The sequence below is a fragment of the Myotis daubentonii genome, chromosome 5 (genome assembly GCF_963259705.1).
Source record: "Myotis daubentonii chromosome 5, mMyoDau2.1, whole genome shotgun sequence".
NCBI classification, from domain to species: domain Eukaryota; kingdom Metazoa; phylum Chordata; class Mammalia; order Chiroptera; family Vespertilionidae; genus Myotis; species Myotis daubentonii.
In genome coordinates, this window is record NC_081844.1 from 105,525,331 (window position 1) to 105,550,958 (window position 25,628).

The 25,628-nt window shown below is 45.5% G+C and overlaps 1 protein-coding gene across 2 annotated transcripts in view; it reads left to right on the forward strand.

Annotated features, from left to right (window-relative positions):
- RANBP17 (RAN binding protein 17) overlaps positions 1 to 25,371 on the forward strand; it is a 236,230-nt gene extending 210,859 nt beyond the window's left edge. For both annotated transcript variants that reach the window (XM_059699170.1, XM_059699171.1), the window contains 3 exons: positions 21,672 to 21,770; positions 23,586 to 23,713; positions 24,983 to 25,371. In XM_059699170.1, coding sequence (XP_059555153.1) covers positions 21,672 to 21,770; positions 23,586 to 23,713; positions 24,983 to 25,079 — 324 coding nt within the window. In that variant the 3' untranslated portion in view covers positions 25,080 to 25,371. The remainder of the gene's footprint in view (positions 1 to 21,671; positions 21,771 to 23,585; positions 23,714 to 24,982) is intronic.
- The last annotated feature ends 257 nt before the right edge of the window (positions 25,372 to 25,628 follow it).

Consider the following 25,628-nt stretch of genomic DNA (forward strand, 5'->3'; position numbering starts at 1 on the left):
CTGCGGACTGAAGGGTCCCAGGTTCGATTCCGGTCAAGGGCATGTACCTGGGTTGCGGGCACATCCCCAGTAGGAGATGTGCAGGAGGCAGCTGATCGATGTTTCTCTCTCATCAATGTTTCTGGCTCTCTATATCTCTCCCTTCCTCTCTGTAAAAAATCAATAAAATATATTTAAAAAAAATAAAAAAATAAAAACTCACTTCTGCAAATCACAGTAGCAGCATGGATAAAAAGAAATATACATGCTGGAAATATTTCCAAAAAAATGACATTTTTGTATCACTATGATATTTTCCAGTTTCACTAGATTTGGCAAATGATATCTTTATAATGCTTCTAGTTGTTTTATTTTGCCAAATTATCTCCATTATAGTCTGGTTTGCAAATATAAATGCTTTAACATGGTCATTAACTAGCAAAGACGTTTCCTGCAATCAATAGAAAATGTCACTCTTGATGAAATAGGATGCGACAACAGCCATAGAAGAGATTTTCTTCCTGGCTGTTAATTTTTGCCAATATTTAAATGAAATTATGTGAACTTTTATTGGTGGTGATGTCTCAGTTAACCAGTTATTTTCCTGGTGGGGAGGGGTGTAAGTAAGATTGTGTGTAACTAAGTAAAGGGCTGTAGGCCTGTAACTATTTGGTATGACCCTGGAATTATTACATGTTGGTGATACAGTAAATAGTAGAAGATAACTCACATTTGTTGAGGATTTTCTATGTACAAGGTACAAGAGCGATTAAGACTCATAAGCCCTGGCTGGTAGTTTGACTCAGTGGATAGAGGGTTGGCCCTCAGACCGACAGCTCTCGGGGTCAATTCTGGTCAAGGGCACGTACCTCAGTTGCAGACTCAATTCCTGGCCTGGTCAGGGCATATGTTGGAGGCAACCAGTCGGTGTGTCCTCTCACATCGATGTTTCTCTCTCTCTGTCTCTCCCCCTCCCTTCCACTCTCTCTAAAAATCAATGGAAAAATGTCCTCGAGTGAGGATTTTTTTTTAAAAGACTCATACAATGTAATTTCACTCCTTAAAAAGGCTCCTGTCAGGCAGGACAGAGAGACAGGTAACTAACCAATTCTGTGAGAATTTGATTATTATATGACAGAGTGACATAGGAGAAGAGGACTTTTAGAGGAGTCTTCTCTTTTAGACTCCCACAACAACCCTGAAATGTGGATATTATCATCCCCATTTTACAGATGAATACATTGAGGCTCAGAGATTAACTGGAAAGTGGAATGTGAACTGAGGTCTGTTTGTCTCAAAAGCCCAAGTCCTCGCCGCTTATACCTTTGGTCCTCTAGGGACTAGTTGGTGGGGATAAGATTGCAGATTCACCTAGACTGCCTTTTCCAAATACACATTCTATCAAGAGTTGGGTGTACCTCTCCTCCCCACACCCTACCGACCCAACTGCAGAAGCCTCTGATATTATTTATTGGGAGTGTGTCATAGCCCTCAAGTGTTTTGCAAGGAGTAGGTTGAAAACCACAGACTTAGAACCTGTAGCCAGTGGAGAAAATAAATACCCATGGATTGGCCAGGGTTCAGACCCAGCCTCCACCCCACCATGGCAGGCAACAAGTGCACCACCAAATCCCTCCTGCCAGCACTCAGCCATGGTCACAATATTGTCCTATAAGCTTTGGCAGAAACTTTTAAGTTGGAAAATTTTAGCAAAAATCAATAGGCTGTGGCCCTAGACAAGTACTGTCCAAAAGTGAAGAGCAAGTAACATAGTTGTGCGGAGACAATCAAGTTTGTCTTTACTCAGAATTACCATGCATTTGTTGGTTTAAGTAATTTCTATGTGTTAATAATACTTGGTAATCCTTTACTTTATAGTGTATGACTAAGTAGTGATATATCTTTATTAACAGTGGAATACATTCTATTTATTTGGAATGTAGGCTTTCAGATAGCATTTTAAATATTAATGACTGGTATCTGGTAGTCAGCATAAATATGATTTGCATTAGCACTAAGTTATATCATCTTGAGTGCCTCTGATGTCAACTATTGGGCATAGTACTATCTGACATCATCTCCTTAGGTCACTGACAACTTTGACCTCTATTCTATGCACAGTTTCTGTCATCTCAAAAGCTCTTTTGAATTGATTTGAAATTTTGACTCTTCCCTTTATGAGGCAGTAAAATTGATAATTATTCAGATGGGAACTGAGCACTGAGTGAAAAATCAATTCCACCCGCTCTCTGCTGCGTATAAAATTACTTCTGAGTCGGCTGGACTGAACGGATGGCCGGAGTAAAAGCAGCAGGAGGAGTGGGAAGAATTAGCTGGACAGCGCTCGTAGCCTGAGGGATGGACTCGGAAAAGAGGGAGTGGGCCAGTTGGGGGTTATTATGAGCAAGGGTGGGTCCCATTGATCATCTGTTTACATCATCTTCCCAAGACTTTATAAATCAGCCCTGAAGAGCAGCAGAGCCCGAGGTTCAGCCTCTTACCAGAGGGACTTTGTATTAGATTATTCTCCTTTTCACACTCAGATGAAAAGTGAGCCATTGATTATTCATTGGTCGCCCATTAAATGCTGATTTTATAGATGATTTGCCTATCACAGGAGGTAATGAACAAGGTTGCTGCTTCATAACTGGAGGTTTCAGTTTTCAAGGCATCTGTGTCCGTTAAGTAATGCCTAACCCTATTAAAAGGAATGGGTTACAAATTGCTTAACAGTGCTGAAAAACTAGACCCTAATGACTAATTGTGCTTGGAGTTTAGAGAGGGTTTGTCAGCTCTTTAAACTAAACTGATGCAATGATACTGCAATTATTTACTAGTTTGAGTTGTTTTTCCCCCCAACCTGGATCTATATTGCTGGAAGCATAATTGCATGAGGAGTGTCAGTTCCAAATTGCAAAAGTTATCTCCTGAAGCTTCCAGAGCAAATGAAGCAGGAACCCACTTAAAGGGTTTTCTAGCATCTTAATAGGCCTTCCATTTGTGTGCAGCAGCCTGGGAATGACATTTTAAGTGCCTCTCACCTTAAATGTGTTTATTTTGACCTGCTATGTGGCTTTAGATCTTCAGTGTTTTTAAAAACATTTTCCAAATAAGCCATCTATCATATTTTGCAAACAAATCTAACTTTGCAAGCATTAAATGTAGTCCATTTGAAGATGCATTATAATTAAGTGGCTCTATTTCAAGTAAGAATTATTGTCTAACCAGCATTGTTTTGTCTTAACAATTGAGAAAAACCCAGTTTATACATATTAAGAAAAAAATCCCTTGCCCTAGCTGGTTTGGCTAGGTGGATAGAAGGTCAGCCTGTGGACAGAAGGGTCCCAGGTTCGATTCCTGTCAAGGGCATCTGCTGGGTTGCAGGCTCGATCCCCAGTAGGGGATGTGCAGGAGGCAGCTGATGATTGATTCTTTCTCATCATTGGTGTTTCTATCTCTCTCCCTCTCCCTTCTACTCTGAAATCAATAAAAATATTTTCTTAAAAAAGAAAAAAATCCCCTATGTGTTTTTATGTCATTAGAAAGATAAACCAAAATTTTAAGAACAGGCCAATGGAACAGTGAGTAGGCACTGATCTGCTAAGATCAAACTTCTATGTGAAATTGTTTCCATTTTATCACTAGTCATGTTAAGTGTTTCCATCCATAACCAATAGGTCAGCATTTATTTAGTTATCTCACAGAGTGGAAGATTTGCCCAAGTTGGTAAATGAGGGAGTGAGTTTTCTAGAATTATAGGGGCACTTCAAAGATGTGACTAATTCCTTTCCAGATAATCAGAATAGAACACTGAGGCTGAAAGCTTCTCTAAGTTAGAATTTCTCTTTAAACTAATCGCACCTAAAAAGCAATGCCTTCCATGGAAGTAGAACAAGGACTGTGTGAGCAGCAGAGTTACTGATTAGCTTCTGTGATTGACCTACCTGGTATTAACAAGGTCTTTTTAGCAATTATATTCTCTAAACTCTAAATACGTTAAATGGGGGAGTTAGAACATTTAGTTTTGACTTTATCTTACCCACATCTATTTAACTATTTGGCTCAAGTACCAAAAACCCAAAAATGTTCTAATTATGGCCTCTCCCTCCCACCCTCCCCCAACCTCTCTTTTTGCACTAACCTGGCATTTAACTACAAATTGTGAAGAGCTGTCAGGAGCTATAAGAATCATACTTCAGTAGGGACATAAACTGAAACAACATTCACCCTTTCCTCAATCAGTCAGTCAATCAATGAAAATTGCTTTTGTATAGTGCTCTTTATGACATACATCCCAAAGTGAATTACAGCAAAAGGGAAATCATCTGCTCTTTTTTCATTTCTGTGTTTAGATTGAAACGATATTGCTCAACATTTTGACATACTATACAAGACATCTTTCATACTTAAGATTCCATTCTATAACAGTAAGTAGGGGAAAGTGCAGCCGCATATTTAACTGATGTTGAGATTTTGGCCTATAGAACCTTAGCTAGACTCGCACAGTGGGAAACACTTAAGCAGATGAAATATATTCATGTCTCTTAGCCTCTTAAAAAATAATTAGCCAGATTTTCTAATGTTATTAAAGACATTCTAGTGAACCCTAAATAGAAAGTGTGCCCTCCACATGACCCATTAGCTCAGTCTGGTTGATTTGCAACTTTATTATAAAAAAATATGGCAGTAGATTGATATCAGAAACACACACTGAAAGGCCATTCACAAGACAATTGGGATAGCGGGGTTTGAAAGGTTTAAAGGAAGCAAGGGAGAGGTCATTATCAGCAAAAGTGGAGAATAGGACCTCCCTGTCATGACACAGTTGTTTTTTGCAAATGCTGCTGTGAGCAGCCTCTGTGTATGCTATGTGTTTATTTCTAGGAAGAAATAATATTGGCAAAATATAAGTGCTCACTGTGTGCAGGCACTAGCTTAAGCTCTTACCCATTTAATCTGATTTTGTCATCATAGTATCTCTGTGACATGATCTCCATTTTACAGATAAAGAAACTGAGACACGAAGAGATTAGGTACCTTTCCCAAGGCCACATAGGCAATAAGTGGGAAAACTAAAACTTTAGCCTCACTCTGTTCAACTCCAGAGTTCACGTGCTTAACCATAAAGTGATAGTTGGCGGCTGACAAATCGGAAGTAGTATGTGTGCCTTAGGCACTTGCAATGAGGCAAGTTGAGCTTCCAGTAGGTCCCACCGGGGCCATCCTTAAGGTAGAGTGATTCAGAGCAGTCATCCTACACCTCAACTTTGTGCTGCAGCCGGGACGAAACAGATGGGCAGTGACCCACAGAGGCAGCGGGCAAGGGAGAGGAGGGTCGCTCTGCCAGCTGGCACAGAAAGCCCGTGCTCCCGCCACCGAGGCAGGGCCAGCAGTTTCCCCTGTTACACCCACACCCCATCGCTGATTCTGTAGCCACACCTTGGGGTGTAACATTTAGTAAGCATGTCTCCTGGAGGAGATCAGAGTCTGGTAGTACAGCCATCTCATGATGTTCCTTTGTGACGGTCCTTTAATGCCTTCGAGGTAGCTCCTGAGGTTCACTCTAACCTGATTTTTCGAGGATGGAATCAGTATGGCAGCTGTGAAATGAATTCAGGGGAACAAGGGTTTTTTGCATCCAGCCCCTATATCCAGCACATCCATAGGTTACGTCCTGATTTTTATCACTGATTCATCAGTAGAGGATACCATTTTCCATCTCTTTCTGGTTATAGACAGCTTCTCTTTTCTAAAGGAAGCTTCTACCACTGAGTACCATTAGCTAGGTCCTCTCACATTACCAAGTCTGAAACTCACACCTGGGTTCCTCTGAGCCTCCCTCTGCCTCTCCTTTCCATTGGACAATCTCAGGTGCCTTAGAGCCAAGCAGAAACTTGGCTGAGGTGGCCAGGGGACACCTGAGTTGAGTACACATCCCTGTCTAAAGGGGGCGGCATCCACAGCTCCAGCGAATTGCTTTCCTGTAGGAAGGTAAGACTCAGTATTGCCAGATATATTGAGATTTCCCCTCAAAGAGAAGCCAGAAATCCAGATTTTAAAACATAGGCCACTAGCCCTAGCCAGTTTGGCTCAGTGGATAGAACATCGGTCTGCGGACCAAAGGGTCTCATATTTGATTCCAGTCAAGGGCACGTACCTTGGTTGCAGGTTCCTCCCCGGCCTGCACCCCCTGGTCAGGGGTCATTCAGGAGGCAACCAATCGATGTGTTTCTCTCACATTGATGTTCCTCTCTGTTTTTCCCTCTCTCTTCTACTCTCCCTAAAAATCAATGACCTCTGCAGGTCAGTACTATATGCCTGGTTACCAGTTTTCCATCTCTGTTATATAATCCTAGAGAATTTCAAAACTGAGACTTCCCAATGCAGGGACCCTTGTACTTCTCACACGATTTCATGTGGCACTGCTACAATGGTATTTTTATTTCTCTCTGATGTTTTGATAATTTTGAAGCACACTTTTTTGATTAGTTGTTTTAAAAGGATGCAGTTATTTTGTATACAGAAGGGATGCAATAAACAGGCAATGAAACTCAGTGAACACCCCTCAGAAATCTTATTTTCAAAATAACCAAATTTGTTTGAGGCAAAAATAAACTTCAGTTTGGGAGAGAGAGAAACAGAGAGAGAATGTGTGTGTGTGTGTGTGTGTGTGTGTGTGTGTGTGTGTGTGTGTGTGTGTGTGTGTGTATAATCTAATTATTCAGAATAGCAGAGAGAACCAGGGTTGGACAGAAGTATCTAGGTAACAGCCAGGTCATGGAAGTCCAAAAGGGAATAAAAGTCTTAGAAATGATTAACCTGTGACCACCCCACTACAGGTCAGTTTAGAAAACTAAAGTTTATGATTTTAAAAACTCTTCATTTAAATGGCATCTTATCCATGATATTATAAATTTTTTGTCTGTCCATCTGTAGAAGGGGGATTTTAGTCCAAATCCTGTCTTTGCCACTTTCATTTTCTTTATATGTTGAATGACTATTTCAACTGTAACCAAAACATGATATTTTAAAACAGAAAATCCAGTTAAAATAGAAAGCCATTCTTGATTAATAAATCATCAAATTAGTGTTATAACCATAACACCCTATCTTTACAGGACACTTTGTTTTCCCCAAAGATCATCACTATCTTAATACTTGTCCCCACACCTAGCAGAGCCTGGCACCTTGTGATAGTCAATGACTGCAAAACAAACCACAGCATTCGATATCAGAAGGTCAATCTGCAGGCATTGACTTTAGGTGTCAAATCTGGCGTGGCCGTAGTCTACTTACTACATACTAAGCTAAATGGTAATGCTAAGGTAAGATCAGTATAGAATATTATTATATACTGTATAATAACCCTGCTGAAATGCCACAAGAAATTTCATTCTAAACATGGGTGAAGAAAGAAATACTTCAAATATAGTTCCAAATGATTAACAGAACAGAGAAGGTTTTTGTGTGTGTGTTTTACTAGGACGTGTGTTTTTCTACCTCCAAGCACAGTTTAAAGATGTAATCCATTGATAGCGTAACTCGCCTTATTAATTGAAAGGGATGGACTCCACCAGATGTAGCCCAAACCAGCAGAGAGTTGGGTGACTAAGCAACAGCAAAGACACCATATTGAGTGAGCCAGAATTCAGTCTCCAAGCCATTCATTTCAGCCAGTGACAATACATTTAAACTCCTGTGCCTCAGCAGTGATTGATGGTTTAATATCATATATAATTTTTTTAATGAAGGGAAACCATTTAAATATGTTACCATTTGCACTGGTATTCTCCTATGTACATAACTGCATTTAATCATTATGGGGATTGTTTTTATACTTGTGTAATTTGTATCCAAGAAATAACTGTCAGAGCCATCTCATGCTGTTGCTGGAAATGGTACAGTGTGCTTCATCCTTGAATAGATTCATTCTTCCCTGCACATAATTAAGAGTGTTGGAGCTTTCGCTGCCCCCACATAGGAATTCCATGTTTACATTTCTGAGAATGAAAAATTAGCCACAATGTGCTTTTTCGGGTACCCATTTTCTGGGGCTATGATATTTAAGTACCTTAGTTCTATACCAGTGTATAATTTGAAGAGTTTGATTTTAAGACTTTTAATATTAAAATACATAATAAAATTTTATTATCTAATTACAAGAGGGTTTAGCCTCTTATTAAAGTTGCTAAATCAGACCTAGATTAGCATCATAATGGCACAGTTTGACATGGAATACTCAGAAGTCAAGTTCGAGGGAAGGGATGGTTTTTTGTTGTTGTTTAGGGGATTTTCTCCTATGCCCACCCCTGCCCACCCCTTGCACAAAATAACCAGGATGAAATGCATGTATGGAAACAAACAAGGAGCGATTTGGAACGCTGGGGAAGGAGTGGAGGTGTCAGCCTAGGATGGTACCCTTAGGCAAGGCAGCTGGTATATGCAGCCTTTTGTTTATCTGCTACTGGTTTATGTAGCCTTTAGGCCGGCACCAGAAACAATCACTCCTACAGGGTCAGCTGCTGGTCAGAAGCAAAGTAAGAAAAGATTTTGCCTTCAAATGTGCAGCCATAATTTCTGTACAGCTGGCACCTGCTACTGGTGCACAGCGTGAAGGTGAAAGGTCAAAGAGGCAGTTGTTCAAAACTCAAGAATGGCTTAAAGGGACTTGTAGATTAATCTGCTTTATTAACTTCTGTATATTAGATAACTATTGCTGTGAATGACAGTACATCTTTTTGAATAAGTCGCATCTCTTTCTCTTTTAAATTAGCTTTTGCGTAATGAATATTAAATAGAAAGCATTTCAGGAGTAATTAAATGAAAACAGAATGATGTCATTTTACAATTATATTTGTATATTTATAGAACAGGGAAATTATAATGTTTTCCAAGGAGCGAAAAAAAAGAGCTCACTCTTGATAAAAGGAGAATTTGAAATAAATAGATCACATGTCCATTAACCTTTGTGTTTAATCTAAAAAGTAGGATGTAGTTTGTGACTGCATGAAGTCACTGGGTGCCAGTGGCTGGCTGTGGCATTCCCAGGGGCTCCAAGTGTTTTTCTGTATGAATTAAAGGGACTGCAATCTGTCATCGTTCTTTTATCTACAGTTTAGCACAGTCAGTTTTGCTATTAGTCCGTGGCAAATGCTCTCAGAATATCAAAGGAGTTGTAAAAAGTGAACCATGGCCATACCTTTTCCTGCACACTCACGTAAAGCAGATGGGCATTTCATAAGGAAAAAGCAGTTGGACATAGGCTTGGCCCAGGAGTACTTAGGCAGGCTTTACAACTCTCACCCGGAATGGCGAATGGCAAGCTAGATGGTTTTCAGCCTTTTCATTAATGGTGGTTGGCTAATTGGCTATTACTGTAAATTAAGGATTTAAAAAAAAAGAGTTCACTAAATGTTACCTTTTTTAAAGCTTCTGCAAGGAAAATTGCTAATCCATAGATTAAATACTGACCCCAGCTCTGGGGAAATATTTAATAATTTATGTTCTAAAGCAGGGGTGGGCAAACTTTTTGACTCGAGGGCCACAATGGGTTCTTAAACTGGACCGGAGGGCCGGAACAAAAGCATGGACGGAGTGTTTGTGTGAACTAATATAAATTCAAAGTAAACATCATTACATAAAAGGGTACGGTCTTTTTTTTCAATAGTTTTATTCATTTCAAACGGCCGGATCCGGCCCGCGGGCCGTAGTTTGCCCACGGCTGGTCTAAAGGGACAGTTTTGTCTGCTGACTCTCAGTGGTTTTTGTTTTTAAAGAATTCTCAGAAAATGAAAGCAACTCGGATGATACTGCCTTTTTATGTTGACAGCACAGATAGCAGCATTCATCCATACTTCACAGTCAGAACTTACCTGGGATTTTATTTGCACCTGCAAGTTTTAACACCAGTGCAGTCTTTCTGCTCTAAGCAGCGTTTCTGTAATAGTGGGGATGGAGGGGAGGGGCTACCTGAGATCATCTTGGAGTCACACCCAAGCTGGTCCAGGGCTCACCAGAAGGATCCTAAACTTGTGTGGGTGTCACAGAGGCTAAGTTAACCAGAACACACTGGATTAGGAGTATTTCCTTACCTTACCCCTGCAGAGTGGCAGGGCCTGCACACTTCCTGGAAGACCTAGACTCTTCCTCCATCCTGTAACAGAAGCCTTGTTTTCTGCAGGGTTTCCAGGACCTAAGAGGTCACTATTGGAAGGGCGACCTGAGACTCAAACAGAATTATGATGGAGAATGATGGTGATGAAAAAGAAGTACTGATAATTATCAGATGCCAGGCCTGTGTGCTAAGTGCTTTACACACACACACACATGCATACATATTTCTATTTAAGTCCCACTGTGAGGCAGATATTTATGTCCATTTTATAGTCAAACTATGGTAATTGCAGCTCTAAGAAGTCAGGTAACTCACCAGTGTCATGCAGCTAATAAGCAGCAGCGCCTGTGCTCTTAACCATGCTGTGATGCTACGTTTAAATGGACTAGAAACTGGATTGGTGGGGATGGAGGGTGGGCAGTGGGAGACACAATACTCATTCATTCATATGTTCTTGATTAATCTGAGGACCTCTTTTTGGGGGAACTAAGTGGACAAGAGGTAAACCCTTGTCCCAAACTGCCTCAATTAGTCTTCCCTAGATTTAGAAGTTGGCATTTAAAGTGTTGGTCATAAAAAAAATAAAGTGTTGGTCAGCCTCTAATCTTCACCTGAATTGAAGACTTGAAAAATCAAGAGCCATGGGCTGCCGCTTCCTTGCCACATGCTCAGAGAAGTAGCCGGTCTGTGGTGAGAGAGAAAGGCAGACCTGCTGAGAATCTCGATGGGAAACCAGGCAGCTCCAGAGGCAGACAGATCCTGCCAGCTTCCCCTCCCTGGTTCGAAGCCTTTCAGAGTCCCGGCTACTCTGCTGGTCCAGGGGTCCTCAAGTCAACCCTTTAGGCCTGAGTTTTGTCTGTGGCAGTTGCTGTCCTCACAGCCAAGAGTCTTGACTTAAGGAAGTTGTGAGGACAAAATGAACTAATGAGTAGACTCACCCGACCAAGAGGGCATTCAATAAATATGTCAAATTTGTCTGCAAAAGCGTGCAGGCAGCAGTCACTTCTTGTGCCTCTCTGTTCTTATCTCTGCTGTTTGTATTTATAAATGTGAGCAGTACCCTTCCCAGGAAATCCCAACCCAAGACTTCATCGCACAAAATGATTTGGTTTTGAAATCACAGCCAGATTACTCGGGTCTTCCTAACGGTAATAGTCCCATCCATGGATCCTGCCCTCCTCCGAGTTCTTTCTGTGACAAACATTGTCAAGGTCACAAACACTCGCTGGCCTGGGTCGGGGCATGGTGTGGATTTGATTCTTGGCCCAAAACTGACTTTTCTGCACTTATTCTTCCTGCCTACTCAGGCATCACCTTGCAGTGGCAAGAATGAAAATCGACTCCATGATGCTTTGCATGTTTACAATGTCTGCGTACCTGATGTCTCTATCCTAATAAGTCGGTAGGGCCAATATGGGTATTTTTTAACTTGGGAGTATAGGTACATGAACAAATTTAATCTCAGTACCTGTATGGGAAAAGTATGCAGAGGTTCAGAGAGGCAAAATAACTCGCCCCCAGTCACACAGCCAGTGAATATCAGTGTCTAGAGTAGAAGGCAGGGTTTCTTATCTCTGGATCATACACAGTTTTCACCACACCAGGCTTCCCAGGGCCTTAGCCTTTCCTTCCTTCCTGGCACTTCTTATCCATTCACCCCTGTCCAAGAGCAGCAGCAGGTAAATGGCAGGGTTCCTCCTGCCTTCTTTCTCTGAGTGCATTGGGAATGAGTGGTACGAGAAGCTCTTTGAATTGCTTGAAAGAATGGAACACTATAAAGTGAGGATTGGTTTAATGATGGCATAATTTATTCATTTTACAATTATTGCTTGTTTTCACATACTTGAAGGGTAACCTACGTGAAATATTCCCAGAGTATATTAGTGGCTGGAGCCGTGAACCGAGTCTTTATATCCATCTGTCTTACCTCTGGGAAGTTTAACCAACACTAGTAGCCTTTGGGCAGGTGTGAGCTGGTATAGGATGGAGGGGAAGACTTCGTTAGATGACAGTCTGATCCCTGTGTGAAGAACAAGGTTTCCTAATCCTTGACCTTCTGTGAGTTCATCCTGCTTTGTATGATTTGCAACCAAAAGAGATCTTAAATGTTCCTTCTGTCTCCCTTGTCATGCTTAGAAAAATACAGATGCAGAGTTTTCAGACAGAGGGAATTCTGTCCTCCTTTCAAAGTTGTTTTATTGCAAATTCTCCATGTTTGTTGAGGACTATTTGCTTTATTTTTTTAACTTTTTTTAATGTGTTTTTTAATGTGTTTTAATTGATTTCAGAGAGAAGAAGGGAGAGATAGAAAAATCAACAATGAGAGAGAATCATCGATCAGCTGCCTCCTGCACACCCCCTACTGGGGAATCGAGCCCACTACCCAGACATGTGCCCTGGCTGTGAATCGAACCATGACCTCCTGTTTCATGGGTTTGAAGCTAGCCATGCAAGCACTTTCTACTTTATAACAATCAGAGCAGACAGGTTTTGCAGCCAACATACCGGGCTTGGAATACCAGTTAAGTGCTTCCTACCTGTGTCCTTAAAATAGTTACTTCACCTCTTTGAGGATACCAGCACCTCAGCCTGGCGAATTCTATACCTTACTTAAACTGGTCCCCAGGATCAGGTAGCTGGCCTACTCGTCCTGGAGCCTGAAGCCCAGACTCCCCAAAACTCGAGCCAAGTCTCACTGCCTTCAAGCTCTCCACTCAGCCTACTCCATGACTGGAACACTGGTGCCATGGAGAACAACATTCACGTGCACACTTAGTTGAGGTCATATGAGCAAAGAACATGAAATAAGCAGCCAGGGGCGACAGCGAAGGAAAGTGCAGCTTCTGAAGAGAAGTGTCTTAGTGCCGAAGAGTCTCACCAGAACGAAAACCCTAAGCAGGAGCTGTGTTAGTGCCGTACTTCGGCAGCATCTGTATAAATGGGACAGAGGAGGTCCACTCGGGGAACTCAGGTGTTACTCAGAGTTCAGTGCATTTAGGGATCATTTCTTGGAGACCATCAAGGTGAGAAGGAAACAACTGGATGGGTGGGCAATGAGAGATGTATAAATCCTGAGGCTATCATATACTGTAAGCCCACAGGGACCACATTTTGTCCAGTTCTGTACCAGTGTCTCACACATAGTAGGAGCTCAGTGCATGCATTGCATGTGTGCAGCTAGCACATAATAAGAGCTAAGAATGGAATGTTGATTTGAAATGGTTGCAGGATTCCTCGCTCCACGGGCCTGGCCTGCTTTTAGGCAGTCTGCACTTTAAGGGAGAAGCCCCACCCTATGCAGGTACTGTCCTCTCATCCCACAGAGAGAGCGAGGCCTCCCTCCCAGCCCATCTTCTCCCCAAGCCCCTGTAATACAGAGGCTGGAAGCAAATTGACAGGACCTGGAGGAGAGTAACTCAAGTGATTTAGGAGAATGGAAGGGCTGGCTTGTGGGGCCAGATTAAAGAAGCTAAATATGTATAGCCTGCCTAAGTGACAACTAAATGGGGCATTTGATAAGTCTATAAATACTTGGAAGATGTAAATGCCAAGGAGGAAAGGGAATTACTTAGCATGGCACAATGGATATTGGCATAATGGGATAATATTAAGAAAGGGAAAATGAAGGTTGAACATCAATAAAAAGCTTCCTCACAAAGAGAACCATTCCTGACAGGGGACACTATTAAGTTATGTGCTGTGGCCAAGGGAAGTAATGGCAGTGCCATTTCCCAGGGTACTGGCAACAGAGCCAGCAGGGCAGGCGCCCAGCTATATCCTGACAGGGCACAGGAGCCCAGCAGGCAACCTGGCTGTGGCTTTGCAGCCCCAGAACAGCCAAAAGGTGCCTCTTCTTGGAAGAAGTCAGCTGAGTCGGGCTTCGAAAGTCTCCAGCCCTCTGGAGAATGGTTAGACTGGCAGATCACCTCCACATCACTGCCAAGGAGATTCCCTCAACGTGAATGGTACCCCGTTTCCTGCAGGACAGCCCATGTTCTAGCACATGACAAGGCCCTTCACAAGACCTGGCCCTCGTCTACCTCCTCAGCCACCAGCACTCCCCATACTCCCTCCCCAGCCCCCCAGAACTGCCTCTGGTCCCCCAAACACTTCTCCAAACCTTTGCACCCACTGCCCTTCTTCCCACCTGACTGCCAACCTTTGCTTATTCTCTACAAGTTCAGTGTCCCTGCCTGCCCCACCCCAGGCACAGCCAGCCTCCTCCAGTCTCTCAAAGCCTCCTGTGCCGGCATATATTTGGGGCCCTTGCTCTACTGTGTTATCGTTGTTTAAAGGCTCTGTATTTCCTCCTCTACTTGACCTTGGGTTCTTGGAGGGCTGTGCCTTGCAAATCTGTACATCCCCAGGGTCTGACCCTGAGCCCGGCACAAAGCAGGTGGTCAGTCAATGTCTGGATGCATCAAGGAACGAGGCCCGGTTCCCAGCACTCTTAGTCACTATCATTTCTTAGGATCCCTATGTAATTATTAAGGCAGGAGAGCTTCCAAATCTCAGTAATATCATTGAGTCACCTTCCAAGCCTCTTGGCCAGGACTTGCTATGCCATTTAGACAACTATAAATAAAAACCCTCAAACCTGAAAGGCAGCATGCTGTCCTCTGCGGGTTAAATCTGAACTCTAGACTCATCTTCAATGGAAAATGCTTCTGAGGGCCCATGAATTTTCCACAAAAATACTTTTCTCCCCACACCCAATCATTCTGAACATGATGAGTGAAATAATCCTCCCGTTGGTTATGAAGGGTTTTATGTCCATCTCACCAAATCCCTTCACGAATCGGGGAACGTGATAGATGAGAGGCCGTGAAGCCCTGAACCTCCTACTGCAGGGATAATATATTTATTATGAGATACAATATTCATCGCACTCCGCTCTGATGACTGCGGGAGATGCCCTCGTGCCATTATGCCTGGTGGTGTTCTGTTGTGAAATATGATGTTCATTGGCCGTGTTGTGATGGCTGCTCAGTAAAGTAGCATGCCGCTTCCCCTCCCTTCCCTGGGCTCGAGTGGCCTCAGTTAGGGTTTACTTGGTCATTGAACATTTCATATCAACATGAGGCTGTCGTCTCTGTCACGCATTCGTACGTCCTCTGCTTGGGGTTCATGTCACTGCTCCTTATCCCCGAACTCCTCGGCAGCCTAGCCCAGCCCCTTGTCCATCCCTAGGCAGCCTGGAACTCAAGGCCGTGTTCTTAAAGCTCAGGATTCATGTGCAGCTTCGGTGTCAGGTCATGTTTCTGGAGGAAACTTCATTGAGTGGGAAGGAAATGGGGTGTGCAGTCAAGAACTGTGACCATTTCTCTGTCTGCTGCTGAGGCCCCCATCACTTCTCCACTGGACTTCTGCCATGGGAGCCACCGTGCTCTCTGCCTCCACCCTCCCCCCAGCCCCCGCCCCATCCACCACCACTCTCCAGTTCCCTGTCCTCTATTGCTCCAAATCAAAAGCCTCATCAATATTCAAAAATCCTTTGAAGGCTCCCATTTATGCACTGGCCCAAACTCATTTCTGCATTTAACCTGAAAGGCCTTTTATAACCTGGACTCAGCCCAGCCTCTCCTCCCCCTCAGCTCTACTTCTTTCCACTCAGAAGGTCTCTCAAAAGCTTCCGATACAGGAGCTAATTGCTCCTCACTCATGCCAAGCCCTGCCTCCTGCCTCTTCTCCTTTTATTTCCTATTTGGAATAGATCCTCCTTCCCCGGTGATGCTCTAGGCCAGTGGTTCTCAACCTTGGCTGCACCTGGAAATCACCTGGGAACCTTTTTAAAATCCTGATTTCTGGGCCTCCTCCTCCGGAAATTCTGTTTCTTTGTTATGGGGTGGGGCCACAACATTAGTCACAAAGAAACAGAATTTCCAGAGGATGGGGCCCAGAAATCAGGATTTTAAAAAGGTTCCCAGGTGATTCTAATGTGCAGCCAAGGTTGAGAACCACTGCTCTAGGCGTTTGTTAAGATTCAAGTTAAAGATCCTCTGAAGATAGACTGACCCTTTTAGACAGAACCAGAGCACCTGTGCCTTCGTTAGTCCCCCTTGAGCTCGCACACCTGTTGGCTAATCAGGGACCCCCAGGGGCTAGTATAGGCCAGTCATTCACGCAGGACCATGACATAGAAATAAGTTTCACTTGAATAAAAATGAGCGGAAAATGACTTGAGTTGAAAGCTGCTCCTCTCCTTACATTTCCCCACCATTCCTACCCAGAGGAAATTGAGATGATGTTTTGACAAGTGATGCTTAATTTTCACTTCAAATTGAAAAGTGTTCTGTTTGATGTTAGCAAGAGAAGAGGAAGAAAGAGTTTCCCAGCTGGAGCTGAGTGGCAAACCCTGCAGCCTTGCAGGGCCCCGGGTTCTCTGGTTGTATTTTAATGCAGCAAGCTGCTTTATGAGATCTGCAGCCACTTGAAATATGATTTACTTCTCGTAAAAAGTTTCCAATGGATAATGAAGATTCAGGAATGAGGCTCACAGTGTAGTGTAGTCAATTTCGTTGCTCTTGCTCTCCAGTACATCTCTGCCATCGGAATGAATTATTTATGATAATTTATTTCAACCATGGAAAATAAAACTGTTTTCATTGTGATGTGTGCTGTAACATTCAGAATAGACACATTGCATGCAGTCCTCTCAATTAATTAATCCTGAAGTTGCGTTCCAACTTTATCTTCTTTCTTATAAGCTAGGAGACTGGCAGGTAATTCTTTCCCCAATAAATGATGATTCAAATGAATGTTTTGAGAACTAGGGGTAATGTTGGTAATGGAGGAAATTGAAGCAACAGCAGGACTAGGTTGTGTATTTCCTTAGATTTTACAATAGATGGAAGAGTTTTGAAATATTCTAGGTCATTTATCACTTGGAGAAAAGACATCCCTTAACTTGCCGTAAGAGGGGGTGGAGGAGGAGGGTGCTGTCAGTTTAGATGTGACATGCAGTGTAACATATGACCAGAGCTACTGAGGGAACCAGTCCTGCTGTAACTTTATTGGTAAGAAGCCTTTTCCTTTTTTTTTTTTTTTTTTTTTTTTTTTTTTAAGCAAAGCTCACACTGTGCAAAGGCCAAGTAGGCAGGGCTCCCAAATGAGTTTGTGGGGGAGAAGGGGTCACCCATAATTGATTGCAATCTTATTTCTTTAAAAAAGAGGCTCACCTCCTCTTGTGTTTCATTTGATTTTTTTTTCATATAAAGTGTTAAATACTTGCTTCTATTATGAGGCTACAAAGACATACAAGAATTTACAAGTGTACTTAATGTGCACAGATATTAAAAGATTTAATGTAACTTGGATGGTGAGGCTTAGTTAATGCAGGCAAGGAAATATATGCTTATTTATCTATTACTTTCATTCTCCATAGCATTCCACTAACACCACATCAGTAGGCAGCAGACAAAGAGAACAATTGATTCCTTTTCCCTAAAGATGACTGGGATCTAATCTGAGAAGGATCACATTTCAATATCGGCTGCGCCCGGGGCCTCAGCCCCAGCACGTGGGAGTGACAGCATCTCCCCTATTTCCAAGCACAGAAACTCTGGAAGCTTCTCCTCCCTCGGCAGCACTCAGGTTCTCCCAAACCAGGACCCTCCCCTCTCCCTGGCCTTCTGCACGCCCGGTCCTCTGCCAAAGGATCCCTGAGACTCAGAGCAGCTCTTGAGTGTTGGTTGCATTTAGTATTGGTTGTTCCTCAAAGCCTCAGCTACTCATTACATCAAAACCGAGGCCCATCTAGCTTGGCCAGAGGGGCAGGTCATTTTGTATGCTACCCCTCTTCCCATGAAGACGCCTGCCTAACAATTAAGGGACCCTACTCTGCAAGCATACCCTTGTGGACACAGCCCTGGTCATCCTTGCTTTGTCCCCCTCCTCCCACCCCACCTAGATTTAGGCACATGGACACTTTCTCTTTGGTCTCACCTTTTCTTAGGTTTGTCCTTTCTTTGATGCAAGAATGTTTAAAACCTGCAATGGGACACTGACCTCTTTTCCCTTAGATGGTCAAATAAAGCAATGGCAACAGCCAACACAACAATAGGTGTCCCGTGTGAATGAATCAAAATTATACCTATTTTTTGTCAGTTATGTGTGTGCCATGAGATGAAAAAGGCTGAAGGTCACTGGTCTAAAGCAAAGCCGCCTTCCACCACCTTGGACAAGACAGGTTACCCTTGCCTGGCCCATTTTCCTATCCTGATCAGCAGGCTCTTCATCTTTAGCTCTTTATACTTGATATGTCACTCATTCTTTCCCATCCGTTCACTTACTCACTTTCATGTATTCACTCTTCACTCAGGAGCTATTTTCCTACAGCTCTGAAGTGCATCAGATGCCATGCTGGGCACTGGGGGTACAGAGGACACTCCCTCATGCTCCCAGCACCCAGCAGACACCACATCTCCGCGGACTCTGTCAGCAGGAGGTGGAGCAGGAAGCACTGAGTTAGTACCGGTGCAGGGAGAGTGGCCCCCACGTTTTAGGGGGAAGCAGCGGGCTCTAGGCGTGAACAGAGACACGGGTAACATAACTTGCTTCGTTTTGTTTTTCCAGGACAGGTATTTGTAGAGTAGCTTTGTTTAGAAGATTACAAGTTTTCAGACCAGAAGCACCGTCATTCAAAATCCATACTAAGCCCTGACCGGTTTGGCTCAGTGGATAGAACGTCGGCTTGTGGACTGAAGGGTCCCAGGTTCGATTCCAGTCAAGGGCATGTACCTTGGTTGCGGGCACATCCCCAGTAGGGAGTGTGCAAGAGGCAGCTGATCGATGTTTCTCTCTCATCAATGTTTCTAACTCTATCCCTCTCCCCTCCTTTCTGTAAAAAATCAATAAAATATATTTTTAAAAAAATCCATACTAACACATGTGCCAGACCAAATACGGATACTTTTTCCCCCCATAATTTAAAAAAATTAGATGACAATTGATTTGTTCATACCAGGCTGTGAGCGAGTCTGCCTTGCATCTGGTTGACATGTAGGGATACTTTTTGAACTATTTACTATAGTAGGTAATTTTTTTCACTGTAACTCTCAGTGAAGTTAGATGATTGTGAGGAGACAACAATCTGAGTTATCTGTACATAATCAATAACGAAATGGGGCACTTCCTTGAGCCAGGAGATTCCATGGGCCACACCAGGGGGGACCACCACAGTCGGAGTAAAGAAACTGGGCACATCCGACGGTGCTCTGTGACCCGGGGGCTGGTCCATTCGGAGAGCGCTCTCCTTGCCGTCTTCACTTGCTCACCTTGCAACCACAGAGAGGCTCCCAGCTCTCACATCACCGTCCCGGGGCAGGACTCTATAGTACGCATCCCACCCAGTGCTGCTCCATGCCGGGCCCTTCTCCAAAGGAGCTGGCCACAGGGTTGAGCTCTTCCCCGCACCCTCCACGATTTTCAGGAAAAAGAACTCTGGCAACGAGCTGCCACGTCAGTACCATCTGAGCAGATTTGCTCACTAATTTCCCTTTTTCCGGAAGTCTAAAAAAAAAAAAAAATCATCCATTTTAGCTAACTTTATTTTTAGAAAAGTGTTTTATTCAAACATCCCCTTACTTATTACAGACATAAATACATGCATTCAGACAAATGAATCCACGGGAGAACCGTAGAAAGTAATTGGCACATCACTCCAGGATGCTTTGTCAGTTACTGGAGGAGTTCGGTTCCTCTAACTTTAATCTTTTCCATTAAAATATCCATTCTGCCTTCACATTGTGAAGCCCATAATATTTTAGACTGTCTCCGTGGATCTGTTAGTTTTGCTTGTCAATTTAATTTGTGGCTCTATGACTTTGGGCGGCTTGTTAGGTTATACATAGGAACACGTGACCTGCACATGATGCTCAGCACCAGGCCGAAGCCTCGCCTCTCCCCGGGGAGGCTGGGCACACAGGCAGGCTGCATTGGCAGGCCTCCTGTGCAGCCGGCCTTGGTGCGACGATGGTGATGATGGATGCAATGGTGGATGTTTGGAGCTACAGAGAAGCCCATTACCGTTGTGATTATATACCTTAAATGTTTGTAGCACTATCTTCTCTTCGCAGCACCTCTGTATCCACCCTCTCATTTGATTCTCAGAGCTTCCTTGTGCTGGATTATGATTTTTCTCTTTATGGCTAATGAATCAGACGCGGAGAGAGAGGCTCAGCCACTTGCCTGAGATTACGGGGTAAATTGGATTGCAGAAATGCCAGAGGATGAAACCAGTGTCACCAGAGTGCAGTCAGCCTTTGCCACACCCCTGCCATTCCCCCTGCCCTTGAGCTGTGGAAACAGGGCCTGGAGGTGGGAGGTAGGGAGTCCAAGAGGCAGAAGTCATGTCAGCAGCTCCACGGGAACGACCAGAGCTGCCTCACCACCATTTGCCGGGCTTTGCAGCAGCCCCTCCCTCCTTTAATGTCACAGGCACAGTTCACATTCTGCACGTTCCCAGACACACCCGAGCACATCTCTCTTTTGCTGCAAACCCATGACTGCCTCCCGGTGCCATCAGAAGCAAGTCCAGATTCTTCAGCATGTCTTCCCGCCTGGCACCCGTCTTGCTCCTCCTGCCACCCTGGGTTCCTTACCGTTGCAGAACCACCTCCCGACCTCCTGCATTCCCTGCCTTCTTCTTTGCTGTTTCTCTGCTTAGAACACATTTTTATGAAGTTCATAAACATTACCTTCTCTGTGGAGTCTTCCCTGACTTCTCCTCCGGGACCCAGAGCATCCTCCTCCCTCCCTCCCCTCCCCCACACCCCCTTCCCCCCGATAGTGCCCCCCCCCCAGCCCTGTTTCCTCCTCTGCCTCCTGGGTGGTCGCTCCAGGAAGCTTCTAGCTAGCTCCTCAAGGACAGAGGTTCTTTCCTCCCATAGGTGTCTTGCAGACTTTGAATTCAAGAGGACGGATGAGGATGTACATGTAGGAGTGAAGTGTGTGAGTGAATGAATTCATGAATGAAGAGCAAGTGGGGCCCTGGCCAGTGTGGCTCATGGTTTGGGTGTCCCACGCACTGAAAGTTTGCTGGTTCGATTCCTGTTCGGGCACATGCCCATGTTGTAGACTCAGTCCCCAGTAGGGGCTGCGCAGGAGGCAGCCAATCGATGTTTCCCTCTCACATCAGTGTTTCTCTCTTGCTCTCCCTCTTCCTTCCTCTCTTTCTAAAAAGTCAATAAGTGTTTTTTTACAAAAGAACAAGTGGGAGCCTTTAGTAGCCCAAGCCAGCTCTCCCTCTTCCTTCCTCTCTTTCTAAAAAGTCAATAAGTGTTTTTTACAAAAGAACAAGTGGGAGCCTTTAGTAGCCCAAGCCAGCAGGAAACGGGCCGCTCCAAGGTTACGTGGAGGGTGTCCGATCCCTCCCTCCCTCTGAGGTGTTTCCCTCCATCACTTGACCTCTTTGGTGAAACGAGAGACAGAAAGGAAGGTGCGCTGGGCTTTCTCCTGGAGGCCTGGCATCGAGGGAAAGCACATCAGGGTTGAGAGGCAGGAACAATCCATGAGAGACCTGGGGTTGGAGGGCCTCTGGGCCAAGGCACCAGTGTCTTCATGTGCCTCTCTCTTCCAGATGATGTCTGTCCTCATGAACACCATTGTCTTTGAAGACTGCCGGAACCAGTGGTCAGTCTCCAGGCCTCTCCTGGGGCTCATCCTGCTCCATGGGAAGGTGAGTGTTGCAGGGGGGCCCTCAGAGCAGGCGGTCACTGGGCGGGAGGAGCTGCTCGCCGGGCCAGGCAGTGACAGTGAAGGACAGGGGAGCCGCTGAGCCGGAGCAGGAGCCTTGAGTGCCCAGGGGCCAAGCCATGTTCCCCCAGAAGGTCTTCCCCAACAGCCTCAGGTCTTTAGTGAGGCAAGGGCCTCAAGACCAGCTCTCCTGGACCCCCGCGCTCCCACGCACTGGGCGCTGGTTTGCTCAGCAGTGCTTCAAGCTCACCCCATCTCCTCCCCCTGTTCCAAGCGAATTCTGAGAAATAACACTTTTTGCTCCTTCCTTGGCCTCCTTTTAAATCTGGGATCCCTACTGCCCCAGGTGGTAGCAGCAGCCCCTCAGCACCACGCGGGCCAGCCCCCTCCACCCGGAGCAGGCGCCTCCCGTCCTGGTGTCCCCGCCGCTCTGGCTGCCTCTCCAGCTCTGAGCTGCTCCTGAAGCCACGGCTCCCAGCAGTCAGTGGGAACAGTGCGTTACTGCCGGGAGAATGAATTGTCTATACAATAAGATAGTACCGGGGAAAAGACCGTGAGGTTAGAGGCAGCCGCACACATTAAAATTCAAACTGAAATCCCGGCCTTGGAAGGAAACTAATAGAAGAAGAAAATATATCAAAAAGAGAAGAGCTGTCTCATCACTCACCTGTGCTGAAGTATCCAATTTTCGCCACATTCAGTCGCGCTGCCATTCATCTTCCCGCGGTGTTACTGTGATTTAAATCCGAGCTCTATAAAGGAGAGCAGTTCTTTTAAAATGATTGAGAGGGAATGAGGGCAAATTCAGTGTTTAGAAAACGCTTATGACATCACAATATTATACTTTCCTGATGGAGGCAATATTTCATGGTTTGGGATGAAAAACTAATAATTTTCTATTTGGTGTGAGTCGCTGCATCATTATAAAAGGGAAGAATAAGTAGTTTTGTGCATTCCCAATCTTGTTCAGGAAGACAGTGCGCTTTAAGTCTAATGCCTCTGATATATGGTATTTAAGTATTAGTCTGACTCCATATTAATTATGTGTGTTTTTGATGTGAGCTGTTTTAATGTATGATGGAAATTAAATATCACGCTGTTTGGGCTGGGAAGCAGAAACACACGACTGTCAAAGCGTTGCCTTTGTGCTGAAATTAGGCTGCTGCAGTGATTAGGAGCTGGGTTCGGCACGGGCGGGCGCCAGTGTGTGCAAAGCCCCCAGAGCCCGCCGAGGGGAAGGGCTCTGCTGCTTTGTGAGCGGGTATGGCAGAGCTTCCTCCTGCCAGAAAGTTCTCCAGGAACTAGGCAAGCGTCTCTGGCGCCACCCACAGAGCAGGCCCATCCTAACCCAGAGGGCCGGGGATCGGCTCGAGGCCTGGAGTTGTGTGAGGAGCGATTCACTAAACAGGAGGTTTGGGAGCTGGGCCTTGCCTCCAGTGGCCCTTCTAGTCCAGCGCTCCCCTCCCTGTCAGCCTTGCTGCGGTCAGTGGAGAGCAGCATCAGGGAGACCTCCGTGCGCTCGGCCCCCAGGAAGCCAGGACTCGATCCGCCTAGATTGCTCGGTGGCAGTGGGACAGTTACAGCGAGAGGTTTTTATGAGGAAGGAGAGGCTGTTTGTCCCTAGGACTGCCGCTGCTGCTCTGGTTCCCTCTAAAGGCTCCAAGTTCTGCGTGGGCCTGGACCCTGCTCCTCTGAGTTAGGACCCGAGCAGATGGAGCCGGCCAGCCGTCTCTGTCTCCGGGGCTCGCCCAGGCCCAGGTCCGGAGTCAGGGCCCTGACGCCTGTCTGTCTCCGGCAGCGTTTCAGTGAGCTGAGGGCGGGCCTGATCAGAAGCCAGCCTCTCCCCAAGCAGGAGGCCCTGGCCCAGTGCTTCCGGAGCCTGATGGAAGGGGTGGAGCAGAACCTGTCCATCAAGAACAGAGACAGGTAAGTGGCCAGGGAGATCTAAATACGAGGAATCAGCTGTACCTGGATTCGTCCATCCATTCCTTACTTCGGTGCACACACTTTTATTGAGAAGCTGCTGTGTGCCAGGCACTGGGGTACCAGTGGTGAACCAATTGAGCTTCTCGTGGAGAAGATAGACAATGAGGAGTGATGGAGGAAGAAAATGTTTTCAGGAAAACAATGGCCTGTGGCATCCTGTTGTTAAAGTGGGGTCTTTCAAAGGCTTCCCCATTTGAAATGCAAATCAGCCATCCCAGTAGCCACAGTATGTCCGGGAGCCACCAGCCTGGGCACTGCTCTGAGGTCAGGCTGACTCCAGCTTCCATGTTCCCCCGACCTCTGTAGGCTGCATGGCAGTGGGAAAGGCCAGTTCAATGGATGGGCTCGGTGGGCACCTTCCTTTGTTCCAGGCCAAGATGCCCTGTCAGGCAGAAAGGGCCATCCGCGAAGCCAGCAGAAGAGAGTTACTGAGTGGGGAGCCCTCGGTGTCTAGGGGTGTGTGGGGCCTGCTTCCCCTGGGGCTGAGGAATTTGAGCGCCACCTCATGAGCACGTGTGAGATGGTGTCAGACCGCTCTCCTCACTTCCGCTTCCGGTGCACTCGCGGGCAGGACTGGCAGTTTCCCACGCCAGGCACTCTGCTGAGCTCGCTCAGGCAGTCTCAGTGGGCTCAGTAAATTCTCACTTCCACGTTCCCGTGGGGTAGCTACTCATAGTGGCCACCATGTAGTCACCTGAGGCCACCCAGCTAAGAAGTGGTAGACCCCCGATTTGAACACAGCACCCCAGTGACCCCTTTTGTTTAATCGTGTGTGTGTGTGTGTGTGTGTGTGTGTGGTGTGTGACCCCTTTTTTGAAGCACTAAGTTCCGTTTTCTCATCTGTAAAATGAGGATACTAATACCTGCCTTTGGGAAGACTTGTGATGATTGAATGAATTTATATATAAACTCAACCCAGTGCTTGGCACAACAGCTGCAGCATTTGCTTTATGTGCTTGATAACATCGATGTGTAATTCAACTTTTTTAAAAACAATTTTTAAATAGTATAGCCAGGAAATTCACCCCTCAGAGTGGTCAGTGTTTGGGTGCGACCCTTGCTTTCTGGGAGGGGAAAGGTGTGGTGGTGAGAGTGGGAGGAAGGCCTGACCTCGGGCCCTCTCCAGGGTCCTGACTCCCCCGAGGCGTCATCCCCCGAGGTTCTACAGCCCAGCCCTGCCGCCGCGGGGCCTGTCTCCTCTTCCCACAGGTTCACCCAGAACCTGTCCGTGTTCAGAAGAGACGTGGCCGAGGCGCTGCGCAGCGACAGCAGCGCCGACCCGTGCGGCCTGGACATGATGAGCTGACACGTGCCGAGAGCCTGCACCAGAGACTGGTCTGGGCCCCGACCGCGATGCTGGCCAGCCCAGGGAGATCTATTTTTCAAAGCAAGCAACAACAAAAGCCCTACGTTTTTATAAGTCTGGCCTGATTATAAGAATTTATATAGTGCACAATGTAAATTCATTCTTTGCTCTGGAAAAGCAAAAGTGTTTCCGTCTTTCTATAAAAGATTGTTATCTTTGTTCTTATAATGCTCTGAAAGGGTGTAGAAACGATATTTAACCAAAGAACATAATAAACCAGGTTTGCGCCTCAGTGTGTACTAGTTAATGGTTCTGCAATCAAGGCAGAGGATTTGTTGGAGATGCAGCCTTCACCATGGATCCCACTTGAGACAAATCCCACCCGATCCTGTGATGTTAGCCGTTTGTTATGGGTCTGGAAGCAGCAGCAGCGGGAGCTCTCCGAGGCAGCCCCGGCACTGCACAGCCTCTCCGCCTCAGCAGCATCTGATAAAGTTGAGAGACAGTAACACAATTAAATGACTTACAAACAACGTTTGCTTTTCACTG